General features: G+C 33.6%; 1 protein-coding gene across 1 annotated transcript in view; it reads right to left on the bottom strand.

Moving 5' to 3' along the window:
* Positions 1–2,009: 2,009 nt before the first annotated feature.
* The window catches only part of LOC131849514 (protein dachsous-like), a 38,008-nt gene continuing 14,333 nt past the window's right edge, over positions 2,010–25,684 (bottom strand). The window contains exons 3-14 of the mRNA XM_059199596.1: positions 18,966–19,141; positions 18,102–18,331; positions 17,274–17,460; positions 15,601–16,027; positions 12,187–12,534; positions 11,927–12,081; positions 10,719–11,793; positions 9,767–10,487; positions 8,087–9,213; positions 7,377–7,667; positions 6,111–6,402; positions 2,010–5,266 (exon numbers count right to left, since the gene is read on the bottom strand). Coding sequence (XP_059055579.1) covers positions 2,641–5,266; positions 6,111–6,402; positions 7,377–7,667; positions 8,087–9,213; positions 9,767–10,487; positions 10,719–11,793; positions 11,927–12,081; positions 12,187–12,534; positions 15,601–16,027; positions 17,274–17,460; positions 18,102–18,331; positions 18,966–19,141 — 7,655 coding nt within the window. The 3' untranslated portion in view covers positions 2,010–2,640. The remainder of the gene's footprint in view (positions 5,267–6,110; positions 6,403–7,376; positions 7,668–8,086; positions 9,214–9,766; positions 10,488–10,718; positions 11,794–11,926; positions 12,082–12,186; positions 12,535–15,600; positions 16,028–17,273; positions 17,461–18,101; positions 18,332–18,965; positions 19,142–25,684) is intronic.

Here is a 25,684-nt window from a genome sequence, read left to right as displayed (position 1 = left end):
AATAAATTCTCCCTTTATAATGTGCAAACAATTTTGATATTAAACAACTATAATATTAGTTATCTTTTTGCTTGTAACTTGCTCCATAAACGTATCGGTTTTTGTCTATATTAAAATTACAATTATGTGTCAAATTACTGAGAAATATAACTTTTTTTATAGGCTTTACTGTAATAGATAAAATAACACTAGACTGGGAGAAATCGAAGGAAGTATAGTTACTTAAGATAGCTGTATATTTATGTTTGGTTTACCTAAACGTTACATAAAAAAGACTTGGGAAAAAATGTTCATGATTTTACAAATTGTATGTTTTACCTACTGAAATATATGATAATGGAAAATGTCATTTGTATTGTACTGAACTTTACTTAAGTACTTAGTACTAATTTAGAATTAAGTGTTCACTAATAATATATACTATGTTATCCACAATCACCATTTGATAATTGTGTACCTATATTGATAATCTTAGATCTAAGCACATAATTTCATAAGCGTTTGTGACTGATTTTCAATATTTATCTATTGAAAACTTGTTGTTTCATTCAGTTTTTTTTATTTTATTTTCAAAAAAGTATATTCACCCTCCAGGACATATCTGAAAATCTGTATTTTGCTCTTAGAGTGATTCTCCACACTAAGCTATGTACCATTATATATTGCTGTGGCACACATATGCAGGTTTATCCATATTGTATTGTATTGGTTTAAACAATCTGTTTTTGTGATTAAGCCTATATGTGTGTACTAAAATACAAATACAAAATTCTTATCTATCTATCTATGTAGAAATTATTACTGAGAATTAACTAATAAATTATAATACTTGTATTACTATTAAAAAATATATTATTACATATAGAATGTTTTTCTCCATACAACAAAATATGTAACTGCAACAAAAGCTCAATGATAAGAATATATGTAAGCTAGACACCAGTTACGAAGCGGCAGCTAATGTATAACTACATCTATTGACGAAAAGGGATTTATAGGAAATTTCGTTTAAACATAATAAAAGCTTCTCAAGAAGCCTCTTCAATTTTATTTTATAGATCGTATTTAGGTTAGTTGCTTTCGCTAACGATATACGCTGGCGAGATGCCAGAGAAGGACTATTTGTTTTGGTTGAATGAAGTTAGGTCAGTTAACCCATCGTGACAAATTTATTAGGATTAATCACCAGGAAGGACTGCGTGGAGGTTGACCTAATAGGCAGCAGTTACTAGCAATGTTCACTATTACTAACAATCCCATTAACCTAAATGGAATTTGAAATAGAACTTATGTATGCACTACTAGGAGGACATGAACGAACATCGCATAACTTGTTAAGGATTGCAAAATAATAAGAGGAAAAGTGAGAACGATATGATAGTCGAATTTATGAAAAGAAAAAGAAATACTTATGCAATCCTTAAGATGTTATGAGATGTTGGTACATGTTCTCCTAGTAAATCTTACTTCAGACGGACTTAATATTATTAATATTTCCATAGAATCTTACTAATATTTGGGAAAGTTTATGAGTATGAATGGATGTTTGTTACTCTTTCACGTAAAAACTACTGAACTGATTTTGAAGCAACTTTACAGTAGCTTAAACATATCTTTTTTAAAGCTAAATTAACTTTTGTGAATTTCTTAAACGTCATACCACTTAAGAGGTTATATTCTAAATGTAATAATATGCTGCTATTTCAATAATTGATGTTACACTATCTGGACTTTCTGATGATATGTATCAAGTTCGGACGATTGAATGTTATATGTAATATAATAAAGTTTTCTATTGCAACATGTAATGTTTTACAAAATCTTTCTATAAAAATTGTATTAATCTATATAATTACTACGATTGCATCAATTGTGATTTGCTTTAAATGGTTCAGTAGATTTAGAGCTAACTGTGATATAATAATTTGTAATAGATCCTTCTTCAATACACAAGTGTTGTCACTAAATAAAACAATATCATAATTTTTAAACATTTTATTAATGTTCACGTACACTCCGCTGATAGTCTGGACTTAAAAATAATAATATAGACATTATATACATCACACATCCATTCAGAATTGTTTGGCACTTTAGTAAAACTAACAACATTCTCATTGCCAAGTAATTCTTAACAGACCCTCCGATATTTTCGATACTTAGACGAAAATCACAGTACAATAACGTCTTTACATAAAAGATTTTCCAGAAATCACATAATATTGTGATACGAAATACAAAATTCCTTCAAAGTTTTCGAATGCATTTTATAAAAATACATCTCTATAAATCTTACATAAAAATTGCATATTCTTATAGCTTAGAGTAAAGCTGTTTGTTTTATAATTATAATCATGGCAGTCTTCTTTTAAATTGTACAAGGCACTAATACGTATATATATAGACTAATATTAACAATAAAGTTAACCCGAATAAATTTTTATATACATTTACCGTAAAAATCGGTAATAAGCGCTTAATACATCACTTTGAGCACATTCAAGACAGTCCTATATCAATGCACAAAATGAGAAATGATACTAGACCGATCACATCGGTAATCAATAAATAGTATTAAAATACTTATGAGATACTATTCGTTACAATATGTACAAAATACTAGGAAACATTACAATATTTTCATATCCTCATGGTGGAATGTGGAGGTTTTCTACTAGTAGAAGCTGGCGGAAGACCTGGGCCTACTAGAGGCGACATAGAAGGAGATCTCGTTGCTAATGGTGAGAGTGAAGGAGAGAAAGATGGAGACATAGCAGCAGCTGCTGAGAAACCGCCAGGTACGTCATGACTTATAGGAGATCTAGGTAATAGGTGCTGAGGCTGTCTGCAAGACAAAGAAGGAGCCGGACAGCTTCTAGGAGCTACTGTGGTTAATAATGGAGGTGGAACACTTTTTCCTCCAGATATTGATGTACCTTTACTCTTAGCACTAGATGCACCACTATTAACGCTCTGAAGTGAAACTGCATCGTCTTTCAAACGAGCTATTTCCGAAAATACATGAGCTAATGGCTGATATTGCGGTCCCCAGTCAAGGAGATAGTCCCAATTATAACTACCCGTAAGCTCTTCTTCGGAATGTACTATCGAACTTAGACTGCCAGTCATTGACGGTCCAGCTGTCGGTACTGCTGTATTGTCACCTGGAGCATTAGGAAAGGCTCCTAATGCCATAGCTCTATCTACAGCTGCACTAGCTTCATCAGCACTACTGGCTCTTTCACTACCTGTGACTTCATTTAATTTGGCATATATAAGATTTGTTATGTCATTTTCATGTCCGCCATCTTCATCAAACATATGCATTGAGTCTATAGCTCCATGATGTAACATTGTGTCTTTATTGCCCACATTCTCAGAACATCTTCTTGAAGAGGTCGAGGCTCCTCCACCAGTACCGGTATCAACTATTCCTAACCTAGCCAAATATTCTTGAGTATTATGAACTGAGACATCAGACAAATTATCGTCGTCCACTCCATTTGTTTGTCTATGCATACCGGATTCTCTTTGGAGAGGACCTTCGTTGATCATTCTAATTTCTTCATCCTCGCCATCTTCACCATCTTCAGCAGAACCACGACCACTGGAACCTGACTGATCAGATCCTGAAAGTTCTGAAGTGGTTGCTGCTCCTGAATTAGAACTCGCTGTATGAGGACCATAAGGAGGAATTTCATCATATTTTGGTGGAGCAAATTGATTTCCTGACACAGTTCCTGTATTTCTGATAGGGATTGTATCAAAGGCACTTGGATCTACGTAACTGTTAGCAGCGCCTACTCCTTCAGAACTCAAGCCAGGCTTATTGACTTTTTTATGTCTTTTGTTTTTCATGTGTAGAAATAAAAATGCGGCAGCAAATATTATTATAATAAATATAAATGCAATCAACAATCCTAGAGCCCAATCAGATAGTCCACCGCTTGAAGCAGAAGTTGTATCGTTTAAAGAATTACTATCTGATACTACAGCGAGAGGATCTAGTAGAATTTCAACTGCAGTCTTATTTGTTAATGAACCTTGTCTTCCAGAACTAGCAGTAACTACTAAGCTAACAGATTTGTCAGATCTAAAAAGACTTGACACAGATTCCACTTTTTTCTTCAAAATTATAACACCAGTTGTCCTATTAATTTTAAAGAATGAATGGGAAGTAGATAGCTGATAGACTATCCGCCCATCTATTCCTTTATCTCTATCTGTAGCAGTAGCTTGTCCTATAACGTAACCAGATGGCAATGGTCCTGATTTTGGTATACCAAAATTATACGTCTTTTGTGTAAATTGAGGATAAAATTCATCTCGACTTTCCACATCTATTCTTACTTTTACTGTAGAAGTTTTGCCACCTAAATCTGAAGCTTTTATGGTAAATTCATATTTATTCTTTTGCTCGTAATCAAAAACTGCGTTGGTATTTACTAATCCAGATGATGAATCAATTTGGAACATTTTCCATGAGTCCTCATTCCTATTATAATTAGCAGATGCAGGTAAAATCGAATAGTTAAGTTTTCCGTATTTTCCTTTATCTAAATCTGTTGCTCTTGCTGTAAAAACAGAAGTGCCTACTCTTTCATTCTCTCCAATAGTCTCAAAATATTCATTAACAGGGAATGTCGGTGCATTATCATTTTCGTCGATAATATCAACTTTTACATAAGCTGTATTACACAATGATGGTACTCCTTGATCACAAGCTACTACTATAAGTTTATATACGGTATTTCCAACATCATAATCAAGTGACTTATTAACAGTTAAAACGCCTGTGATTGGATGAATATAAAAGTAGTTATTGTCATCTCCCGAGGTTATATTGTAAACCACAGCAGAATTTAATGTTCCATATAAATCACCATCCGTTGCAGATAACTGAGTTAAGGTATATCCAATTTTAACATCTTCGCTAACTGTTAATTCGAAATCATTAGTAGAAAAGATAGGAGCATTATCATTAGAGTCTGTAACTGTCACGAAAATCGTAACAGATGTTTTATTTTGATTATTAGAAAGTATTTTTCCTTGTTCCACTGCAGCTAATCCTAATATATAAGAATCTTGAGATTCTCTATCCAGCCTATTAATAAGGGTAAGTGCTCCTTCTGCGTTGACATCGAATGTGTTTCCTTCATTTCCAGATATTATGTGAAAGTCCAAGTTATATTTCTTCAGAACATCATTGATACCGCCAATTTGTAGAAGCGAAGAGCCTTTTCCTGTGTCTTCGTTTACGGTGATCCTGGAAATAAGAAATGAGAAATTCTCAGTGAATCTGACAATGTACGTAAGTAGCAATAGTAGCACTTGACATTAAATATAAGAAAGGTTACAAATTGTTGATTACGATACGCAAATGTTTCTTGAATTAGTCATATGGATGAGAAAAGAAAAGTAAAAGGTCACAGAAGTTTATTCTGTATATGACAATAATAATGGAATATTTGATGAAAATTTCCCAGCTACGAATTAGATCTAATTCATGTGACTTTCCATTGGCAACAAACTTCTAATATAAATTTAGAATGTCATGTCTAGCGTACAATGTACATCTATTTATGGACACATTACTCGTACGTAACATGAACATTCGAAAATAGCTTCACTCTGAGCATCGTAAAAGTTATCAATGAAATTCGTAGATTTAATAGCATCATATAATCAAAGAGCATATGTCTCGATTAAAAAACAATTCAAAACTTTTTTAATTCCGTACAATTTGAAACCGCAATTGACTAATGACAATATAGAAAACTATCGTGTCCGGGTACCACGGGATCAGTTCGATATATAAGAAAGGAATATTTTTAAATGTAATGCTCTATATTTAAATTTAGATAAAAAAACAAAATAGAGCAATGATAATGGGTCTATTTTAGTTCAAAATTTCGGATTATGCTGTGACATTATTGCCTATTTAGATCAGTGTAATTGATTAATCTAATTCACGGAAACCAATATGAATATGGTCATAACATGTTCTTCAATATAGGATAGGTCAATTTATTAATATAGACAACTCATCATTGTCTATCAGGGAACAAGTGGTTTATTAACTATTCAAATTCTATAAAATGAATACTAACCTATAGGTATCCTGCCCAATAAACGGCTTTATCTCTGAAGAAGCACCAGTATTAATCCTGACTGCAGCCACTGAACTCTTGTTAGGCTTCCCATGATCTGTAGCTACTACAGCCAGCTGCGTGTCTCTCTGATTGGCAGGTAGAGTACTATAGTTGACGAATAGAGCACCAGAGGTCGCATCGATGTAGAAACCATTAGTCGGCCGGAGAATCGAATATGATATCTTGCCATTATCACCACTATCCTTGTCTCTGGCGTTGACTGACCCAATTTCTAGAGTACCGGTGCCTTCTGAAACGTGAATAAATGCTATTTTAGAATATTTAGTTGTTCATTATAAAATTACAAATCATGGATTATTGCTATTATCATATTGGTGATGTTATTTATTGCGGGGCAATATAAATCTTTTCATCCATTTGCTCCAGTAAGAATCTTCCTTCGACATGAGTTTTTGGATCGGTTTACCAATCTTTTGGTTAGTTTACGAATAACATAGTCAAATATTATAATTATCACAAAATAAAACATTTTTGTATCATTGCTGGACACAAAATTCTACCTTCATTATTCTAATTAATTAAAACATTTTACAAATGAAAAACATGATAATAATAACTCGGGCTATTTATATTTGCAAAAAAACTATAACAATTTCATTTATATATTGTATATTTGTAAATAAATTTAGTTAGTTTAGTTATTAATTTATTTACAAATATACATACAAATATTTTTTAATCTTAGTAATAAAATTTTTATTGACATTTTATAATCATAATATAAGTTATTATACTGATAATGTTTTGTATCTTATTTATAGATGTAATTTAATTCTATTACTCTGAATATAGTTCAAAAGTACTTATTTCAAAAACATTAAGTCGTTATATTTACAAGTAACATAAATAATTTTACATACCACTAATTTAGAACTAACCAAAAATGTTTTTTCGATTACACAACTTTTTCTATGATTTATTATTCAAAAATACATACAACCCAAAATTTTCACTCTTCAAAATCGAGCCCTACTTTTAGTAGCAATATTAGTACTTTAATATTTTTTACTCTCGGCAGTCGACCACAGACAAGCAAAAATCGTGTATTGTGTGGGGATCGAATCCGTAACTACTAGAAATAAGGCGGTGAGTTAAACCGCTAAACCACCGGTATCCTCTATTAAATATTTTCAGAAAATGACTGTAGTATATATACACTTAAACATACAACAAATAGTATCTAATATGTTATTAATTACTTACCGGGTAATATTCTATTGTAAGAAATTTCGTCAAACACCGGTGCATTGTCATTTACGTCTGTCACTTTTATTGTAAGCGTAGTTTTGGCGACGTGCTCGCTGTCCGATGCTGTTATGTTTACTTGATACGTCTTTTTTGTTTCGAAATCCAATGGTTTATTAAGAACAACCTTCCCGCTGTATCGATCTATAGAAAACCTATTGTCTCCATGTAATATCGAGTACTTAAGTGGAGGATACGTATCCACGTCGTTCGCCGTGACAGATGTAAGAACAGACCCAATTTCCGTTCCTGTAAAAAGACAAATAAATGAAACTACTAGTCGTTTGACTGCCGTTTTAACGATCGGCAAAATAAAATACACTAAAACAAAACCAATGTCGACGTACAATGATATAAAAACAAAAGAAAAAAAGAGATAGGAAGACCGCGGACAGTTGGGGAGGCATCGCTAAAACATGCACTCGGAAAAAATGTAATACCGTCCAATAAATATTGATCCAAAGGAGTCGCTTTTATTTAATCTCAGCGTTGGAATCGAAAGTCGCAATGTAAACCGTCCCGAAGTCGGGAATACAAATTATGTAAAATGCCTCCCCTCTTTGTGACTCGCTTTTTGTCCTACCAATTTATTTCGAAAAGTCGATAGGCCGTGCTACAGCAATTTAAAACCGAATACGTAAACCAGTGTAAAAACTTGCAAAACTTACCTTCTGATACCGAGATGTGGTTTGGTGGCGGGAATGTGGGTTGGTTATCGTTAACGTCTACTACGTTGATCCTCAGAGTGGCTGTGCCAGTCATCTGCGGATTACCCTCATCGGTAGCAATAACCGTCAACTTGTAGGTTTCCCTTATCTCGCGATCCAACACTATATTCGTTTTAACCGATCCCGAGAAAGCCGGTTCAATGACGAACGCATTATCGTGGTTCCCGTCGACAATGTGGTACAGAATCCGAGCGTTCACGCCGCGGTCGCCGTCCTTAGCCGCCAGTTGCACGACAAACTCGCCCTTAGCGTTGCCCTCTAGAACGTTCGCTATGTACTGTTGTTGTGTAAATCTGGGCGCGTGGTCGTTTTGGTCGAGCAGATTTATTATTACGTCGCAATAACCGTATAAGACCGGCGAGCCTTCTGTTCGCGCGACCACAACGAGTTGCCGCTTAGGGCCCGGATACGATTCGTAATCCAAATTTGCCGAATTGTTCACCCTTATTACGCCGGTGTTAGAGTCGATTTCGAAGGCATATTGATCGTTTCCATTTCCGATTTCATAAAAGATCCTTTGCCGGCGACCGTCGCTGCGCACAGCTGTTACGTGTAGAACATGTTTGCCGTATTGCATATTTTCCTCGATACTGACATTGTAGGTGGTGTTTTGAAAATTTAATGTCGGCGTTTGATCAGAAAAATTTCCGACTCGGATCTCGATAAGGCCAATGGAGCTCTGAGGCGGGTTTCCTTTATCTTTGGCCAGAACTTTCAAATGAATCAGTCTGCCGTTTTCGCTAGCAAGACTTTGGGTTGCTGTGAGTACTCCTGTTGTAGGGTTAATGCGGAATTTATGATTGGACGTATCCAATAGTTCATAAAGAACTTCGGCATTGGTACCAATGTCATAATCAGTGGCAGACACACGGAGAAGGATTTGGCCTGGTTGCGTTAAAGTAGCCACTTGTTCTCTGAATGGATACTTCGTGAATACCGGTTTATTATCATTTACGTCATCAATAGTAATTTCCACTGAGACCCTTTGAGATCGAGCAACATAACGACCCTCATCCGTAGCAACAGCTTCGAAGTGGTACACGTTTGTTTTTTCCCTATCGAACGACCTAAAATGATAGAAAAGTAATTATATATAATATTATGTTAACATGTGTTCATCTTTATTAGATATCTACGAGTATATTAAATGATTATTATACTACGAGTTTTATATAAAATATAGTGAAAATTAGACAATAATATATAACTGTTATTTGTGTGTACGATAGTTGAAGTAAACAGCTAACTATAAGAATACCTTTACGTATAATATTAACTTTTATTTTACTATCCAACTAGGATTGTAACTAATTTATTATGACTTTTGTTATTTTATTATTCATTAATAAACAACGGCAATTCAATTCTATATACTAGACAACTGATACTACTTAAATACATTTTTTTAATACATAAGTAATTTACATAGAAAATACCTAGACCACTACAAAACAATTATACTCATGAATACAAATGTTTATACCGTGGAAGAAATCGAACCCGCAACCATCGGAAGTAAAGCTGCGTGCTATTATATATGTAAAAGTAGTATGTATAAAAACACAAAGATATTTGAACTAAATGTCTTAAAAGTAATAAATATTTAAAGGTGCAACTTACCCAGTAGTAAAAATTACTCCCGTTTTATTATCGATTCTAAACAGCCCTTGACTTTCGTTTGCCAATGAATAAACGATACGCTTATTGAATCCCAAATCAGCGTCAGTCGCTCTCACTTTTATTACTGAGGTATCGATAGGAGCATCCTCGGATATTGCTGCTGAATAGTGACCCGTATCAAATACAGGATCATTATCGTTTTGATCTTCGACAAGTACAGTTATATTGCAAGAACCTTGTAGAGCGATAGGTGAGCCATGATCAAAAGCTGTAACTGTCAAATGGTATTTCGCCTGCGTTTCACGATCTAATGTCTTGGCGGTAAGCTTTCCTGTAGTCGAATCAATGGAAAACTTGTTTCCATTATTGCCAGATGTTATGCTATACGTTATGACGCCGTTTGCTCCTATGTCCATATCTGTTGCTACAACAGTGTGAATAACTTCTGCTTCGTTATTTTCTGGAACCGTTATTGGATAACAAGACCCTAATTTGAAACTTGGTGGGTTATCATTCACGTCTGTAATACTGATAGTTACAGTAGCAAAATCGAAGTTGGTAGTTGATTGGAATGTACTGGAATCTGTTACGTATACTGGAAATACATAATGATCTTTTTGTTCTCTGTCAATTTTAGATTTTACAGTAACAGTGCCAAGACGTTGGTCTATTGTAAATTTATCGTCAGCGACTCCAGACGGTATCATGTAAGTCAAATTTCCTGCAATGATGAAATAAATAATTAGAAACATATATTTTTGTACTATATAAATAGAAATATATTGAAGAAAAAATTTATAGTTTTTCCGAACATTCAGAAATCATGTTTATACCTTAAAATTTCTTCTTAATATTTAGAATTATTATAAAAAGGTGATATGTATATTAATTTTTCGAGGTAGAAATAATATTTTTTCTTATAAAGAAGATTTGTCACTGTTTTAATAATTACCTGTATTTCCTCTAGAAGATTTAGCTGTTAACCTTGTTACAAAACTTCCGGGTCGAATGTCTTCACTTATGTTAGCCCTATACAAGGAGTCCGTAAATCTAGGAGGTACATTAGTAGATTCTTGTAAATTTAATGTAAGTGTCATATGACTTTGTCTTGGAAATGGTATCCCATGGTCTGAAGCAGTTAAATTCAGTATGTACTGACCAGGACGCACTCTATTTATATCTGATGCATACTTCTTTGACAAAGTTAATTTTCCATTATCATATTCCATAGAAAAATAGGCGTGGTCATTACCACTAGAAATATAATACGATATTCTCCCATTATCACCAGAATCTGCGTCTACAGCCAAGGCTTGATATAATGTACCCGTTAAAGTATTAAGGGAAACCGATACTCTATTTGCCGATACAAAAGTTGGTATATTATCATTTGCGTCTGTGATTGATATGTGAACTGTTGCAGATGTTGTCATTCTTTCAGAAACATTAGAAGCTAAATCAGTGGCTTCGACGACTATCCAATATTCTTTCAACGTCTCAAAGTCTAGGTTTGACGTGAGCGTCAAAGATCCTGTTAAAGGATCTAGATTAAAAACATGTTTTGTTGTAGGTAATGAAGAAACTATATGAAAATTTAGTTCTCCATTGGCACCAGCGTCGGCATCTTTAGCAGTAAAATTATAAACGTTCATACCCATAGGAGTAACTTCAGATATTTCAATATTTATGGGATCATGAGGCCACTGAGGAGCATTATCGTTCACATCTGCAATTTCTATTTTCACTGTCACAGCACTGCTTTGAGGGTTATTAGTTGCTGATGTATCTAATGCTCTAACTTCTAGCCTATATTCTTCCTGGATCTCTCTATCTAGTTGTCTAGCCACTACTAAAGAACCAGTACGTCTGTCAATTTCAAAAGTTCCAGGTGAATGATCAGTAGTTAACGGCATCAATAAATATGATATTTGTTTTTCTTCATCGTTATTTATTAGATTATCCTGAACATCACTATCACAGCAGGCGACTGTACCCACTACGTGACCAATTATAGCATCTTCTTTTACCTAAATAAATAAAAAATATTTTAGATATCTAATTTTTTACGTTTTAATAAAATATTTCAAATTCTGACAATTTATACTTTGTGTGTAATTTATAAATGTACAGAAATGCTACTTTTATATAATTTGCACTTACTTTAAAGGTGAGACTTGAACTTGTAAACGTAGGTCTATTATCATTAAGGTCTAGCACTTCAACCTTCAGTTGCCTCACTGTTTGTCTGGGAGGAATGCCACCATCAGTAGCCGCAACAGTTAAACGATATATTGACCTTTCTTCATGATCAAGAACTGAAATCGTAATGCCATAATTATTATATATATCAAAAACATATGGAAAAATGTATAACAAAACAATTTAATTTTACAGCAATATATATTTGGCAGTTATTTTACCTGTACTAGTTTTTATGACTCCAGTATGTGGATCAATGACAAATACTCCTACACCATCCATGTCCCCATCATTTAAGATGGAATATGTTACTGAAGAATTGATGCCGTTGTCCCTATCTATAGCTTTTACTCTAGCTACTTCAGCTCCAGGCTGCTGTTCCTCTCGTACACTGATGACATCCTCCCTTGGATCAATAATTTCTGGCGAGTTGTCATTGACATCAGTAACTTTAATAGATACTGGTACTCGACTAGATCTCGGGAGACTGCCTTGATCTCTTGCTTCCGCAAATAATGAGTACGATGATTTGTGTTCACGGTCCAAAGCTTCTTTCGTAGATAAAACTCCTATTAAGAACAGAAAAAATAATTATAATTATAATATAGTAATTATTATATTTACACATAATAATTTAACAATATTAAATTTTCATCAAAATATAATAACAATTCTATCCACGTACTAAGCAAAATTTCCTCTTATAATTCAGTCAATAATTCTCTTAAGAATTTTGTCAATTTCAAAACGATTATCATGAAGTTCAAACCCAAAATTAGGCATTCATAAAAGTGATCGCCTGCGGCAGAATACCTATGATTATCCAAGGTTCCATTCCGTATTGGGAACCTAAAAATCGTAATGACAGAAACGGGGAAGGACGATAAACGTGATTTTATAAAATCGTTGCGTAACAAAATGAACTTTAGACAACTAACGTTAAAGTCGATATTAGTGAAAAATAAGTTAAACTTGTCGGAAGATAATAAGATGTGGCAGAGGCCGCCGTAATGAGCGATGTGAACCGAACTCTAGAAAAAAACTGTTCATCGTTATTTTCTCCCCTCACAAGACTGACTTTTGTTTTAAGAACGACGTTTTACGAACGCATTTCTTATATATGTACTCTTATAATAAAATCAAATTGTAAACCTTATAAAAACAGCTAGTCTATATATAAAGTCTTTATAATTGTATTAGTCTTTTTAGTTTCTCAAACAATGCTTTACTAGTTATCATTATTACAATTTATAGTCACACAGTCCCAAGTCGAATGCCAGCTACATTTTACACCTATAATTCATTTGAGAACAGATGAAAATAAAAGGTATCCGTCAACCAAACGAGTTGTAGGTCCGCGGTACGTCCTACACGTACATTTGTAACGTATGAGCTTTAAATACTCGACGACAGTATCTGGCCGGGGTAAGGCTTGTAATAAAACATGGAAGAGAATAGCCAGGCTCCTACATAGCAATATTTTAATAATAGTTAATGGCGGGTCACGGTATATGCGCGCGCGACGACGTTTATAACTTGCAATTGACGCGCATAAATTCATTTCAGCCTGCCTCCCGTAGCGGTTATCTGGTCGGACTAGTAGTGTGACCTTTGGGATAAAAATTGCCATAAAGGATTGATTAATAATCAAGATAATAATTTTAAATTAAAGCCTCTCGGACTATGGCGGAAATAAGCACTTATGCGAAGAGTCCGATCGGAGAAATTAAAGACCAGATGAAGCGAATCAAGTTATACAAGTACATACATTGGATATCGTTGCGATCGAGATTATAGGAGTGTGTAATAACTTGGAGAATTATTCGGTTTCTGATTAATACAATGCGTTTCCCAAATGTTTGATACGCCGACGAATAAATCGTTTAAGATTATGTTCACATTTCTTTTCGTGGAGAACATTGTATTACCGCTTGATCAAAACTGAAGCCTTCTATCGGAAGATCGCCACCATATACAGACGTCATTTCGAATGATTTACGTATATCGCCTCGAAAGTAAAGGGGAAGCTGTACGGATTCGCTAACTAGCTCGCAGGGTGCCGATTTCCGATAAACCGAATTGAGACAGAAAGATCGACCATTCATCAGTCAGTTACCAAGAGATAACGAAGTGCCACCCCCTTTTTTGCGAACGCCCATATTAAGAATTTAAAGCATCCACACACGACACGATTTTGCAACTGATCAGTCGGGCAAGATCTGTTGGACCCTGATATAGAAGCACGTTAGGAAGCTAGTTGGATATGTCGGTTTTGAGTCAACTTGACTCTCAAACCAGATCGATTCAATTGATCGGACCGATTTCACGCTGCAACGCTATAAGCTTAACTGAAATTGGTTGAACTTGTGTACAATGCATATGAATATAAAAATGCACGATCTTAATCCGATATGCTGACCGTCTGGTCGAAAGGACAGGCTATCAAATCGTGTTGTGAGTAGAAATTATACAAAACTCGCACGATCAATTGGTCAACAAGTATATCAATATATATCTATGTAGATTATAGAATAATGAATCTATTGTAAAATATGTACTTAAAATCAAAGTAAATAACTAGAATTTTGACTATTTTTCGATTGTTAACACATGAAAATTCTTGTTTTTTTTATATTGCCATCAAACCTTAATAGACCTTGATGCTACTTTCACAGTATACTATTAACTTCTACAAATTTATCATAATTGGTTATTAGGTTGTGGAATAAACAGCACTTATTTCAGAATAAAATGAAGTTGAAAACAAAACGATCACACCGTCTACGGCAAACTGCCAAGAGAATAATGCAAATAAAGCTAAAAATTGCGATCCTAATGCCCATGGGAAGATCAAAAACAAACGCACTTCAGTTTGCTCCCTATTCCTTTAAATTGTGGTATTAATATAGTTTTGTTTGTTCAAACTGTTTGCCCAGTCGATGAGTCTTAAAACACAACACACTTTGGGTTTTAGCTTTCAAAGAGCCGGCAGGATAAACAAAGAGACGAGTGGCCGGGTGGCCGGGTGAAATAATTCCTTACTTGATCAAACAGAGGCCCGCCGGTTGGTATTACGGTAAAATCGCATTATTCTAATGTTGGATAACTTATTATCGACTACTTTAAAAGGGCGTTACAGCACTATTTTAAACAATGACATGTAATAGCCGTTTTGTAAATTATAATCTGTTTACGTTGTTAAACACTAAAATAGTGTGGAATTAAATGAAATATCCAATTATTCCGACTTACAGGCAGGCAACATTATATGTTACTCATGTTTATACTAACAATTTGCAACTTAGTTATATTATAGAAATAACATTTCTTATTAGTATTAACAGTTACATATACTAAAGTATCAAAAAATCTAATTTACTAATTAACCTATAGACAAATCATACTTAATAAAATACTAAACTAAATAATAATGTTAATATTAATCATTATTAAGTCTTCAGTCTTGACACCCAAATTATCACGTAAACTGTATATCAGCAGTCAGTTCCTTCCCAAAAACAAGGATTACGACTTCAATTTAATTATTTAATATAGCTTTTATGTGTATGTGTGAAAGAGAAAGTGTGTTTATGAGAGTGTGTCTGTTCAAAACTAATAGAAAATAATTTTCTTACCTGTGATTGGGTTGATAATGAAACTCGTATTCATTGGAAACAAGCTGTATCTCACGATTGAATTCTCTGCTATATCCGCGTCAGTCGCAGCTATCTTTCCCACAAATGCTCCATCTTTCTGGTTCTCCTCTACATGAAACTCATATCGAGCCTTTGAAAATACAGGATCATTGTCATTTGCATCCATAACGTTAGCAATAAGCACAGCAGTTGCAGATAGCGGTGGAATACCATTATCTGTAGCTGTTATAATCATTCTATGTTTAGATACAGTTTCTCTATCAAGTGGTTTAGATAGGTACACCCATCCTGTAGTAGGTTCCACTTTAAAATATTCATCATTGACTGTAGCGTTATCTGATACAATTCTGTATGTGATGCGAGCATTATTCCCTGTATCTTTATCGACAGCCTGGATTTCTAATATCTGTAAACAAATATTATATATGATATACATTACTATTACCTGGGGGAATATCCACTAATCTGTTCTATGTATAATATAATTAAATTGTAATTAATTTTTATTATCTATTATTGTAGTAAAATGAATACCAATGAGTTTGACTTAAGAGACTTTCCTGAGTGAATAAGAAGAAGAAGTACCATATTTGGGAATTGGAATTGGTACTTCGAGCAGGAAAAATTCTGTTACGCATTCCGATATTGAAACAAATTGGGAAAATAATAACTTTTACATACATATTTGACTAATAGCATCTTCTAGCAAAATTACAAAGAAACTACTTGTTTCTGATGAAATTAGTGATCATGTTGGATTTACAAAACCTTTTCCTAACAAGCTACAGTATATAAAAAATCAACGAGATAAGAATACGTTTTAGGCAAATAAAACTGGCGCAGACATTGCCAATTTACGAGCATAAATAGGCAAGGTGATACTACAAATAAAAAAGTCACAAGATAAGCTTGTAAAAATAGAAACATTGAAAAGTGTTACAAGAGATATCGTGGGCGCAATCTGGTTTCCACAGATTTATTATACGCAATGATATGTACAAATCCACAATAGTTAAAACGGACGCTACGGTTGGGATCGTTTATTAATCAAACGTCAATTCGTGGTTTGTTACAAATAATATCGATAACCATCAGCACCGTTGATTATCGATTGTCGATGATTGTCTCTATATATGGCATATCTATGTTTGGATCGTTTGGTCGTACAATAATATCATTCGACCATCAAAACCAATTAATTGAATTATTATTGACAACCTTGATGGTATTGGTTTAACACACTTCTTTTATCTTTAGACGTTTATTGTGTATGTATTTAAATACAGTTATATATAATATTGTAATTATTTCGGTTATTCTGCATATATCTAGTCTCTTACATAATATTTTCTATATTTATTGTGTATGTATATATAAATATTATACATTTTTTTAAGCGTACATGGATAACTTACAAATACATACACATACTACACCTAGACCGATACAAATAATCATACTCATGAATACAAATGTGTGTGCCATGCGAGAATTTGAATCCACGACCATCGGAAATCAGACAGTATGCTAAACAGCTAAACCACCGAGACCATCATTAAATATATTGCAATTGTATTAGGTATACTGTTATTAACATCAGTTGATCCGTCAGCTTGTTCATCATTCCTGTTTAATTAAAAAGAAGTTCTTACCTTGGTATTGACAGGTTCAGATTCCAACACGTTGGCCGTATATGTGTCATGTTCAAATACTGGTGGATTATCATTCACGTCCTGTACATCGACTGCCAGCGACAGGTTTGAGCTGAGAGACGGCGCGCCAGCGTCCCTCGCTGTTATAACTAGGCTGTGTCTAACGAGGTTCTCGTAATCCAGCGGTCTGTTTGACAAATATTACAATAATCTATATTAATATGTAAAGCTGAAGAGTTGATCTAAACTAGGATTGCCACCACCCTATTTTCACAGGACTTGTCCTAGTTTTACTGGGTCCTGGAATGTCCTGAATAGTTTTAAAGGAACGTCCTTCCCATTTAAAAACCCAGTTTTTAAATTTGTAAATTTGATTTGAAATTAAAAAGTATATATATTTTATTCAGATATCTAAAAGATTTTATTATTTTAACTACTTGAATTTCTTTTCATCTATTTTAACTACATATTAATGTAACAATTGCAACTCTATTACTGCGTCCTGTTTTTAAACTAAAATATACTGGTTATGCCAATTACAAATCCTAGTTTTTTTTTATATTTGAAGTTGGCTACTACAGTTCTAATTTCTGGAAATACAAGACGGATTTGAAAGAATCATTTGAAAATGATTGCTGTTCAAAAGTGCTTATATTGAAATCATACAAATCAAATCTAATTTATTTGCGATAAATATAGGTATGTATTGGTTGTCAGTTTAGAATATAATATCCCATTTTGTTTTGCCTCATTAGGCATTAAGTTCATTTCAATAATGATTACTTTATTACTCAATTATTCGAGTACAATGTGAGTAAATGTACCTACCTCAGTAAAGTGACCATTCCGTGCTGACTGCTCACGGCGAAAGTGTTCGGCGGGCCGGTAGCCGACAGCAGAGTGTATGTTATCTGTCCATTCCTCCCACTATCATTATCAGTAGCTCGAGCTGCGTATACCACAGATCCGACAGCTGTGGATTCTGCGACCGACACTCTCACCGAAGTGGTGCCGAACTCGGGGGCGTTATCGTTCACATCGTCAAGGGTAATTTGAACCTGCGGGGAGAGAAATGTCGGTGTAATGACATCCATAGGGTGGAAGAGATTAATAGTAATGTGGAGCAATAACCTCTTTGCTAACAATTTACCATATCAAGTGCGGTTTCCCCTGGAAACCTTCGTGATTTTTTTTATACTATTATGGTGGCAAACAAAGTATACGGCCCATCTGACGGTAAATGGTTACCGTAGCCTATGGACGCCTGAAACATCAGGTGTGTCACGTGCGCGTTGCCGACCCTAGGGAACCCTTAATATACCCTTCTTGAAAATTCCTGGTGAATTTTGTCACGATGGGCTAACGAAACGAAAAGAAATATCAGGACCATTATATACTGATGCCATTTAGTATCAGATGAGTCATCAGCCTATTTGATATGCCAATTATACAAAATCAAATAAAAAATAATTTATTCATATTGGACATTTTAGCCGCTTATGAACGTAAAGTTTATGTATTTATATATTTTCTCTTCGTTCAGTTCAGTGTACAGATTCAAATAAAAAAAACAATTAGATAGCACACCTTTTCATATTCATGTCTCGTGTATTAACATACGCGATGGTTGCTACTTACCATAAGGCGGGTCGTAAGCTATTTAGCCATTATAATTAAATAAAAAACACAAACCTGAGTTTGGTCATAGCTGCTTGGGTTTCCTGTAGTTGCTCGAACGTTGAGCAGGTAAGATGCAGTGGATTCTCTGTCCAGCTGGGCTGCAGTTCTGATGGAACCCGAAACGGGTTCTATCGTGAACCGATGGTCAGGGTCTCCGGAGACGATGCTGTACCGGACCGGTTGTTTTCCTGATGACAAATGTTTAAATATATTTAGTATTAACTATCAATAAAATCCCTTGTTTTAACCACTAACGCCGTACAAGGTAAATAATCGTTTACGAGTAAAAATACTACTATGTAGACTATATACCTTAATAATATTATATACATGAAAGTTTGCAAGTATTTATGTTTGTTACTCTTTTACGCAAAAACTTTTTTACGCAAAAACGATACATGTGTCTTTTGTTATATTGTTTGATTTTGATGAAACTATCTATCTATCTATCTATCTACTGAACGGATTTTGAATATAGTAATATAGCTTATGCATCAGAATAACATATTGAATATTGAAATTTCACATCATCGAAACGGTTTGTCCGATTTTTATGAAATTTTACATACACATTCAATAGGTCTGAGAATTGGCTACTATTTTTCATACTGCAAAGTGATAAAGGACTGTCCACCCCTAACATTTATTTTTGGAACATTTTTTATAATGTGGCTTTAAAAAATACATACAACCCCAAATTTTCACCCTTCTGTTACCAACTCCTATATTTTAATAGCGTTTTTAATTTCTATGGCAAAACAACGTTTGCTTTGCAGCTAGTATACACATATACATATATATAAGTAGGTTAGTGCAAATTATTATATCGTTTAACGATATTCTCCGATATCGTGCACCCATTATCTTGAACGTCTATCTGTTGGGATAGCTTCATAGAACACAAAGCAACATGTTTACAAAATAGCCGTATGCTTGAAAGCATCGCTCGCCTCTGAATAATCCACTGTGACTACACACAGATCTGTCCATTGACATGCAATATCACGTTAACCAGTAATAATCTTACTAATATTATAAACGCGAAAGTTTGTGACTGTGGTTGGATAGATGGATGGATGTAACATACATACTTACATACATACATACATTTTTATTCTCATTGTGCAGTAGAAGATAAGATTAGTAATAAGATACGATGGGACTGGCATTATCATATTACGATAAAAGTCCCTAAATAAATGTAAGAATAAAAAAAACATACATACTTAAAGTGCTCTGTCACGCTAAAACTATTGAACGGATTTTGATGTAACTTTACAGTAATATAGCTTATACATTGGAATAACACAGCGGTTTAGCATGCCGACTTACTTCTGTTAGTAGCGGGTTCGATGCAAACATTTGTGTTCATGAATATAATTGTTGGATGTTGTCTATGTGTTTACAAAAAATGTATTTAAATATTTCTATCAGTTGTTTAATATATATATATATAAAACAAGATCTACTTAGCATTAACTATATTACTGTGTGAATTGTCCTAAGTTATTATTGTTACTAGCTGTGCCATGGGTTTCACCAGCTTGAAATTTAGACTCTATGTGTTATGTAAGCTATAATATTGTAAACTATCATTAAAACCCATTCAGTTGTTTTTGCGTGAAAGATTAACAAACAGCCATATATTCACACTCACAACCTCCATTTTTTTAATATTATTAAGATTTCTTATTCATTCTAAAGGCTATACCAACGTTCCGCCACTGTGTCCCAAATATGAGCCCACTCGTCTCAATTTTCCCCAGATTGTGGGCATTCGAGCGAAATTGACCGCACTGTATTTATGGTGACCATAAATATTTATGCATCGGTATCATTTTACTTTCGACATTGAATTGTCTATGCTTAATTCTGGGAAGGCGCATTTATGTGTTCTTTACATCGCCTCAACGGGGTCTCAGGAGTTATGGCAGTTCTGAAGATGGCTAGACTTATTCTAGATGGGGCGGCAGCTTGGAACTATTTGCAATATTATGAAGCTGTTACATAGTTTTATCAATACAGTCATATACATTTACGACTATTAGTATAGATGGGGTAGTCAGAGGCATTATCGTGTTAACATCGTTATGAACGCAACACTTGACAAGATATCATTTAACTTGATATGTATTTCGAAAATGTATGATAATGGTGCACCCGCTGTGCTAACGGTATACGCTGGTGGGGCACCAGTGCGTGTTATATACGTGTTATATATAGAGCAATAATTTGTAACCATTATAATACAATAGTGTATAATAACCCTTACAGTAATCTAGACTGCACCGTCAGCTACAAAATTCTTCCACGTGCATTTTCGCTGACGATGCAGTACTTTATTAAATTAAAAATGATATTTCGACAGAATTGTAAGAACCGGCCTCCATCGCAGAGCTGCCAATGGTGTAGTAATTAATAAATATTTTATAAGAAAATTAATTTCTTTAAAAGTCCTCCTCGGCTGTGACATAATTTGCAGGATAATGGGATGAACATGGTGATAGGCCAGTTAGCGTCGTAACGAATTTACTCGGAATTAACCACGATGGTTTCAAGGAGAGAACCGCGTAATGATCGACTTGAATAGTGAAATTTTTAGCGAATTTGTAATGGAGTTACAATTCCCCATTACTAACTATCCCTTTCCTCCAGAAAGAAGATTTATGTGTTTCATTCTTATTGTACCTAAATTAAATTGCATGAAATGACTGAAAATAGACGATACATCAGGACAATTCATACAGCGCCATCTAGTCCAATGAGAGTTTGTGTTATGGGTACTACAACAACTGACAACTGAAATAAATACTCGCATACATTTTTGTAAATAAACACACATACTCATGAATACAATTTTTTTTACCGTACGGCAAATCGAACCCGCGACCATTGGAAGTAAACCGCTAGACCACCGGGGCCGCAATATCATAATTTTAGCTCGTATTTGTAATTATAGGAGTTAATTAATCATTTGATAATTGATCATTAAGCTGCGTGGTACTTCCTTGATTAACGGTTACCACCTACCATAGGCATTCGATTTGAAATAATAAATTTATATAATCCATTGCAAACTGTTATTAATGCCTAACACCAATTTTCAATTAGCCAAAATATATCTAAACCAATTTTAATTGGCAATTCCCACAACTTTTTCAAGGTTTTTTTTTTCTGCATTACAAATATATTGTTTTAAGAATAAATTAGTCCTATTTGAAATAAAAAACATTATAATAGTTTATATAATAATGTTTTTACATACATTATTATATTTCATATGATATTGTTTTGTAAGTTTCTGTACTATAATAAAAATATTTAAGTGAATAAGACAAACAGATAGTACTATAAGATATTTTAGGGTGATACCTTTAGCTGCTTATTTATATAAACATAAAATATCTTATAGTACTATCTGTTCATCGTGTATCTATCTGGTGATATTTGTACTATACTAATAGAAGAGAATAGAATAAATATTTTAAATTTAAATTTGTTTTTATTTAATAATGCATGCATTTTAAAAATGAAATATAATTTCAGTTCAATAAATAGTATCAAAGAGATAAAACAAGAAACAAACATGATTGTTACACTTATATTAAAACTGTAACCTGAATTTAAAAGTATGAATAAAAAAAATTGGTTTGGATATGTGACTAAAATTACCATAATGAATAAATGATGTGAGTTTAAATTTATTTATAAACTTCTATAATTTATTAATACTATATATCTGGGTAATACTATTTTCCAATTGGCCCTCAATACGCAGTTTCTCAAGAATTTAAGAGTGTCTTTAAAATTAAATAAATAGTTGAAAAGATAGAGACTCAACAGACAAATTGTATATATTTGAGATGAATTTAATAAGAATTCTTTATGTTAATTATAAAGTTTAGATATTAATTAATCATTTCATAATTCCGCGTAAAATTTTCAGGTACTTACCATAATTAAGTCGCATTTAATAAACATTAAATAAATTTTCATAATGCAATCAATAAATTTATATAATCCTTTACCATTTGTTATGAATACCTAACACCATTTTTCAATTAGCCGAAAATACTATATCTATCAATTTTTAATTGGCAGTTCCCAAAACAATTTAAGAGTCTCTTTGTCGAAATTTTTTATCTGCAGTTTTTGCTGTCGCTTTTTCGATGTTCATTTTGGCGGCTTGACGCTACCAGCTTGGATTGATATACAGTCCCACTTGCGGACATGCCCGGCAGTCTTTGTTTGTGTAACTGGTCCTTTGGCCCTTCCCCCGACCCTCGGTTTACCCCCCTTCGGCCCTTTGTCTTTTCACCATAAGCAGTCGGGCGGTTTAATCTTATTTTCGGTAGATTTTACAGCATTCTTTAAGGCCGGTGTTTTAGTTTTAAATATATGTACATGCCGCTTCATATTTGAAGTCTTTAGATATACGTTACTTATTTACGTAAATAAACATTGTAAATTTATATTTCTGGCAACACCAAAAACAAAGTAATTCGACAGGCAACATTTAGTAAAATGTGATTATGATATCACGATAATCATTCTCACTACCTCATATGAGACTATTTTTATTTTATAGACAATGCTCTAGTTTGTAGATGATAAAAAATTATCAATCTGTTTTTTTTTTATTTTAGATTTAACCTATATGTTATATTTATTCACAATGTATAAACAATAAAGCAGAGGAAGTCGCGGATAGCAACTAGTGTTAATAAAATTAATTGTTTTCAAAATAGTAGTAATCTTTTAAATACTTTATCCAATTAGATTTAGATATGTGCAGTAAAATCGAGACGGACATCTCTCTCATCTCACTTGTATTCACTGATGCATCTTTTCAACATTTCGGTGGCGCATTCATTAGAGGTGCAGGTTCGTTTCCCGTGCCTTACCGTCTCGTTACAAAATAAATTTGCATCCCGCCTTCTGTATTGAAATCATTAATGGCTAAGATTATCTCGCTCACGAGAACAGGCCCGCTCAATTAAGTGTTGTAAAGATTTCCCTCTGAATGGTGGATTCTCGATTTAAATTAATGAATTAATTTAATCGGATAGTACGATTATTGATTACGGTCTTCCAACTGCCTAATAGTTCTTTTTAAATTTTCGAAATTAAAAAAAAAAAGAACAGAATGTGTGCTCGGAAATATGTATTGATTTTTTCATATTTTTATGTTGATGTTTTTAAAAACCAAAAGACAAACTAAACGCGTATTTATTCGTGTAGATTCACTACATTCCACCAGACTTTTATTATATGTATTTTTTTATTCTTATTCTCTACCTCAATAAATAGTATGAATAGAGAGGATCTACGTTAAAAATCTGTAATAAAATATATTATATAAAAATTTAATTGCCTAATTGGGATGTACCATGGAAGTAATGGGAAAAATAAGCTCCAAGAAGTTATATTGGGGTAGAAATGGAATTTTTGAAATTTTCACACTCTTTTCAGTGCAGTGGCATTCCCTCAAAGTGGAAATTTTTGTGCAGTGATAGACTTTACCATTACCACGTCACGAGCGGCCATCAAAATTTCAACTGCATTTAACATTTTGACACATAAATCGTGTTAAATTCGGATGTAACTCGGCCAAGTAATGCCGAATAAAAACTGAACAGACGAAAATAATTGTGGCTTTTAAAAAACGTAGAAATAAAACGCATGCGACAAAAACCACGGGTTATTGAACCCCGCCTTATATTTATTCGGTTTCGGCAACCGCTCTCCGATCCGACCGTATCCTTGAATTTCGCCGGATTCGAATTTCAAATTTTCAGACCTATAAGATTGGCAGCACGCGTGAATTGTTATAAAATGCAACAAAATAAAAAAACCGCTTTTTCACCGTTAAAAAATAATGAGGGTTATGGATGACGTAATATGACATTTTGATTTAACTATCCAAATTGTCCATTGTGTGTTGTCGTTGTTGTTGTATCCAAATCCAAAGTGCGACAAATATTTGTGATTCGACTTTTTTTTTAAATATGTATCTGTGTTGTTCCATATTTAAATATTTTTATCTTCTTCTTTTTAAATAACGTTTGTTAGTTTCGCTAAAATTTAATTTGGCTAATTCTCATTTTGAATTATTTCTAGAACTTCAAGGAAGGTTTAAGTGGTGAGAAATTATGAAGTAATTGCATAGTAAATAGTAAAAACAACTTTATTTTCCTGTACAAACTGTTGGTATCTGTCAAGCAGGGTGCATTCAGTCAGACATTTATTGTGTAACTAAACTTCTAAAAACCTGTGACATATTATTTCATTATGAGGCGGAACAGAATTCGCGTGGTCAGCTAGTAATTAAATACAAATTACATAACCAGGACATTTAGTTTAAGAAATAATATAAATATTTTACAGTTTTTTAATTTCAAGATTTTTTTTTAAATTCGATTATTATTTCCACGTTGTTACTAGGGTCAGGTTGAATGGACCATTTAAAATTATGTATGTATCTAAATAGTGCAAACAGACAAACGAAATCAGAAGCTTTCGTTTGTCTGTTTTGCTTACATCTTGTAAAGTGCACAAATAGGTTTTAATATATCATTTATTATAATTTCTAGAATGTTTTACTAATGTAAAATAAGTATGTTATAAGTACATACAAAAAGGCTATGGTGGATCACTATTATAGCATCTGGCAACCCCACTACTTCACGTTTTCCACGTACGCGCAGGCTGCCTCTACGCCTGCGCGATAA

This window comes from Achroia grisella, unplaced genomic scaffold (genome assembly GCF_030625045.1).
Source record: "Achroia grisella isolate CSIRO2021 unplaced genomic scaffold, CSIRO_AGI_Agris_v1 utg642, whole genome shotgun sequence".
In the NCBI taxonomy this organism is placed as follows: domain Eukaryota; kingdom Metazoa; phylum Arthropoda; class Insecta; order Lepidoptera; family Pyralidae; genus Achroia; species Achroia grisella.
This window is presented reverse-complemented; position numbering and strand designations above follow the sequence as displayed.